Source organism: Cupressus sempervirens, chromosome 11 (assembly GCF_028749045.1).
Source record: "Cupressus sempervirens isolate cs-2001-9-10 chromosome 11, ASM2874904v1, whole genome shotgun sequence".
NCBI lineage: Eukaryota > Viridiplantae > Streptophyta > Pinopsida > Cupressales > Cupressaceae > Cupressus > Cupressus sempervirens.
This window is the reverse complement of record NC_143128.1, coordinates 738,530,581-738,536,183: the sequence shown is the minus strand read 5'-3', so window position 1 is coordinate 738,536,183 and position 5,603 is coordinate 738,530,581. Positions and strand designations below refer to the sequence as shown.

At 33.5% G+C, this 5,603-nt stretch overlaps 1 protein-coding gene across 1 annotated transcript; it reads right to left on the bottom strand.

Moving 5' to 3' along the window:
- Positions 1-4,101: 4,101 nt before the first annotated feature.
- LOC149531746 (disease resistance protein L6-like) lies at positions 4,102-4,458 on the bottom strand. The gene has a single exon (XM_089808392.1). The coding sequence runs from the start codon at positions 4,456-4,458 to the stop codon at positions 4,102-4,104; it is 357 nt and encodes a 118-aa protein (XP_089664518.1).
- Between the last annotated feature and the right edge of the window lie 1,145 nt (positions 4,459-5,603).

Genomic DNA, 5,603 nt, shown 5'->3' with positions numbered 1-5,603 from the left:
ACGTGATTGTTTCATTTGTAACATTATCCTCATGATCCATATCAAGAAACTGATTGCCTCATGTTGCTATTATGTATTTTTTTTGCATCTTGTTGTTCTTGGTTCTTTGACATGCAGTTCTTGTTGGCCATATTTTTCAGTTGCCCCTCACCTCTCCCTTGTTTGCATGATGTAGGGGTTCCTTCTCTTGATTTTGATGCTTCCTTGGGTCATGTAAGTGGGCTATGTATACAATATTTTTTCCTATGTACCAGTAAAATGCAGTGGTTGGGTACCTATGCACTTCGGTGAGACAAATCATTTATCATATAGACACTCTTTCATTTTTATTTGGAAGGAAACATCCCATGTTCATTGATCAACTCTTCAGGCTTTGGTGTTTTATGTCATATGTATCTTTGAGTTTATTTGTTTGCCTTTATTTGTCTCTTGATTTGAGTAGTGTCATTTGAGGGAACTCATACAGATTATAGACTTCTCTACTTAATCATATTCTATTTTAGTGGAGTTTCTTCAAATCAACTATTAATTTTTGATAGTTTTTTGCAACTTATTTATGCTTCAATGGTGTTCTTCATTATCATTCTTTTGTTCCTATTTTATGGGACATAATCTAGTTTGCAAGCTTCTACACTCTTTCACCATTTTCCATTTCTTTTTCTAGTAGAGTTTTTTCCATGTAGTTTTCTCTATTTCTCCACTTTATAGAGATTTGATTGTGATTGGGTACCTCATTAGGCCATGCTGACGGGACCCAAGTTTTTTTTCAACATTGTAATTTCCTTTCTTTTTCACATTACTTGTAGTTGCATTGTTTCTCATCTTAAGAGGGGTGTTGGAATAAAACAATAACTTAATTATTAAGTCATCTTGACTTGATCATAATGTTACCTTTACTTCTCTCTTAAGATATCACTTTATGTATACAATATTTGTTCCTATGTACTAGGTTGATGTACTAGCTGGGTACCTATGTATTTCAGTGAGATGGATCATTTTCCATATGTACACTATTTCATTCCTATTTTGGAGACAACCTTCCATGTTTGATTACTCATCTCTCCAGGCTTTGGTGTTTTATGCCATGATCTATATCTTTGAGTTTAGTTGTTTTCCTTTATTTGCTTCCTAATTCAAGTTTTGTCTTTTGGGGGAACTCATGCAGATTATAGTCTTCACTACTTGGTCATGTTTTATTGTTGTGGAGGTTCTTCAAATTAACAATTACTTTTGATAGTATTTAGAACTTCTTCATACTTTAGTAGTGTCTTCGTAATCTTTCTTTTGTTCCTATTTTTTGGGACATTTTCTAGTTTGGAGGCTTCTACAATCTTTCACTAGTTTCCATCTCTTTTTGGAGTAGAGTTTTTTCCATGTGGTTTTCTCCATTTCTCCACTTTATAGAGATTTAGTTGTGATTGGGTACCTCATTGGGCCATATTGTCAGGACACAAGTTTTCTTTCAACATTGTAGTTTCCTTGCTTTTCATGCATTGTTTGTAGCTGCATTGTTGGTCATCTTAAGGGGGGTGTTAGGATAAATAAATAACTCAATTATTAAGTCATCTCGACTTGATAGTTAAGTTACATTTACTTTTCTACTAAGATATCACTTTATCCATTAGTAACATTTAATAATTATTGCTTTTTAGGGTTTCTTATTTTAGGTTACTAGATCTCCTTTATAAGGATTGATCATTGTATCTTTAATTATTATTTTTGATCTAATAATATAATCTTTCATAATTTCAAAGCCAAACCTTCTCTTTGTTATTCTATTCTTCTTGGTGATTGGTTATCTTTGCATGTAGGTGATCTTGGCTTCATGAAGTTGGATTGAAAAATTCTACGCTATTCACCTCTACACAAAATATCAATTTGACACATGCTACTCTTGGAGGAATCCCTATTAATCAAAAAAAGTATATACCTTTTTTTGTTAGTATTTGTTGTACTTCCCAGTTATCTCCTTTACCCACTTACAATAATGTTCCATTTTCCTATTCCAATACTTCATCTTTTTCTCACAATGCTGAACCTCCTTCATAATCAAACATGTTCAATACCAATTTATCCATTGAAGTCACTATCAATAACCTAGCTTAAAGTATTTCCTCTTCAGAATAATAGTTGGCTCCTGTAACCCAATCTATCTTTAATATTCCAAAATGTGACTCATGAAAAAACATTTTGAATCTTGAGTAATGATTTCTCAAATGATTACATCCATGCCTAAACATGTTTGCTAGAACCTTTAGAGAAAAGGGCTTGCAATACGTAATATTCTTCACCTAACTCTATTGACCTTTTTGAAAAAAATGGCTAATGCATTTATACAATAATTCAAAATAATATTGGTCCTCAAATTATTTTAATTGGATTCATTTTAAACAAGGTGTTAAAGAGAAAGTAACTAATTTTATTGGTAGATATAAATATTTGCAAGCTCAAGTTACTTATTTGGTGCTTGATGGTGATGTTCAAAGGATTTTCATTTCTAATTTGCAAATAGACATTAGAGATATGTTACTATTTTTAAGTTTATACTCTTTATGCACTTGTGTGTAGTGCTTCATAATTATTAGCTTTAAGTGTGTCAATTTGAATCATCTTCATCAATGGCTCTAGTTGATAAAAATGATATTGCCCAACAATCATTTAATTTTTTTAAAAGAAAAATAAAAGATCCATAAAGATAAATAAAAACTCTTCAGTATTAATAAAAACTCTTCAAATCATGTTGATACACAAGTGGTGACCGCAACATAAAGTGTGGCTCCTTTATCACCAAACTTTACCAATTTTTAAAAGATATCAATGAAATAAAGTAGTCGTGTAGTCATCCTCTTGTACCAAATAATCATTTTAAGGAAGAGACATTGTAAAAGAAAGATCATCATTTTTATTGAAATCCTCTTTGGTAAGAGAGGGTTCTTTACAAGGAATGGTGATAATCACAGTATCCTTATGGATGAGATAAGTTTTGGGAGGGTGAGCATTATGGATATCCATGAAAGAAAGAGCTAAATTGTCATCATATTCATGAATTGGAGCATCTCGAAGATCTTGAGGAAAACTTGAAATTGGTGCAGATCGACTCCCATGTGTCCTATTAGACAGAGAGGGTTGCAGCCAAAACACAAGACAAACTATTGGCTACAAGATTAACTTAAAAGATAAGAGAATAAATTATCGACACATGCAAACAATTGGCATTACAAAAACCTTAAGAGCTTATCAAGCACAAAGGGTTAACACAAAAATGAAATGCCACACACATGAACTCTAAAGAAAATTTCAAATTCTATTTAATTCAAATCTTGTTTACATACATCATTGAAGGGAATTACTCTCTATTCTTTGGCTCCTATCCTTACTTTCTTGGTAATCAACCTCCTCTACAATGTGGAGTCACTAGCAAGCATTATCTTTCTTCCTTTCTCCTAAAACTAACTTAGAAGATACATAATAGATATTTTTAAAATGTAATGTCAATTTGATCGCCCAAACCAAATTGAATTCAAAATTGGATGCCTAGGTCTACAAACTTCAAGATTTCAAAAGCTCACATTAAATGCTTCAGCTACCACTGATAGCTCCTACTTGTTGGGTTAACACATAGACATAAATAGTAGTTAACACAAAATTTATAGACAAAGACATAGACATACATAGTAGTTAACACATAGACATGCAAAGCTCCTACTGATGGACATACATAAACAACCCACAAATTGTCCCATTTTTTAAGTAACGGAAGGAAAAAAGAATAAAGGAAATTGAAATCAAGCAGCAGATTTCCGAGGAGAGAAATAAATCTCCACACCAACTTAGCCAACAGAGCTTCAATTAAATTCTAAACATCTTTAATCCCTAAGCCCTCCATCTGTTCTCCTTGCGCAGATTTTATTCCAGATTAACAAAGATTATGTAAAATGATCTCCTAAACTTTCCAGAGAGTTTCTAGACTTGCTAAGCCAACAATTCCCTTGGGGATGAAAAGTAAGCTAAAACAAGAAATGGGAAACCATTTATAGACCGAGTGCACTAGTTTTTAGAAAGAAAATTTAACAAAATTTAGAAAAATGATATGAGGATGCCTTACATATTCTGTCCACTAAGTTCGTAGCCCTTGAGCCATGAAACGTTCTCCAGGCAATCTTTCCACTGTTGAATGTCATGATGAGGATATCTGCCCCGCTCTTCATGTTTGGAAAATGCATCTGCAACTCCTCCTTTGATGTGGCGGAAGTCTGAAGGATCAACATGGTAAAACAGGGGAATAATTCTGGCCTTGGTTTGAAACATGAAAGAAAGCTCAGCTAAGCACCAAGCAGACTCCGCATAACGGGGAGATAATATGGCAATGTGTACGGTGGCAGAGGATATGGCAGAAGGGAAATAATCTCCCAGTTCAGTCTCTTCAGAATCAAAATGCACATCTTCTACTGATAGCATACATAGTAGTTAACACAAAATTTATGTCTATGTGTTAACACAAAATTTATCAATGGATTAAAAAATGACATATGATAGTTAACATATTAGTGCAGATGTCCCTGTATCATACATCCCAGGTATAAAAAATGTTTCATGGGCATAAAGCTCAAGGACATTCCTGCGATGATTCTATCTTAATCCAAAACATTTCCAATTCTACAACACTAATCGAAGAAGGTTCACCAACTATACGATTCTTTCAATGAACTAGAATCTCCCGATACTCTTTACCTCACATCTTCCTTGCTATGCATTAATCAATAATCTGCTCAATGTCTATATATAGTTCTTTTCTCTGGAAACTATTATGCCCATTTTGATGCATCCAACAAATCATGAAATTAACCTTGTTCTCTAATTAACTCACCTTCATAGTACTTGTACAAATTAGCTACATTGAATACTCGTGGGATTTCTACCGCAACTGGAAGTTCAATCTCATAAGAATTCGATCAAAACTTGTGTACAATCTTGCATGGGCCAATCTTCTCATTTTTTAGCTTGTTATAAGTCCGCTATGGAAACATTTCTTTGTGCAGATGTGTCATAACCAAATCTCCAACTTCAAATTCCTATACTCTTTTATGTTTGTCAGTATCTTCCTTGTATTTCATGGTACTCTTCTCTAAATCTCTTTTTACTTCTTTGTGCACTTTATGAATGTACCCCACAAAATCTTCTGCTACAACACTCCTAATCAAATCAAAACTATCCCTCAACTCATCAACTACCCTTGGGTTTTACCCATACACTACTTGGAATGGACTCTTCCCTATTACTTTGGTTAACCAAAGTATTATAAGAAAATTATGCTTGTGCCAATATCAAATCCCATTGAGTTGGTTTGTCTCTCACCATGCATCTTAATTGATTACCCAAGCTTTGGTTTAGAACTTCCATTTGACCATTATTTTGAAGGTGGTATGTTGAACTAAATCTTAATTGTATTCCCATCTTCTTCCACAAAGTATGCCAAAAGTGTCCAACCAATTTTGTACCCCAATATGAAATAATACTTTTTGACAAACCCATGCAACCAAACCACCTCCTTCAAGAACATTGAAGCTATATGGGAAGCATCACTACACTTTTGACATGGTATA

Bases quoted from the DNA above. Each gene is read 5' to 3' on its own strand.
- LOC149531746 (XM_089808392.1), bottom strand. From the start codon at position 4,458: ATGCTATCAGTAGAAGATGTGCATTTTGATTCTGAAGAGACTGAACTG.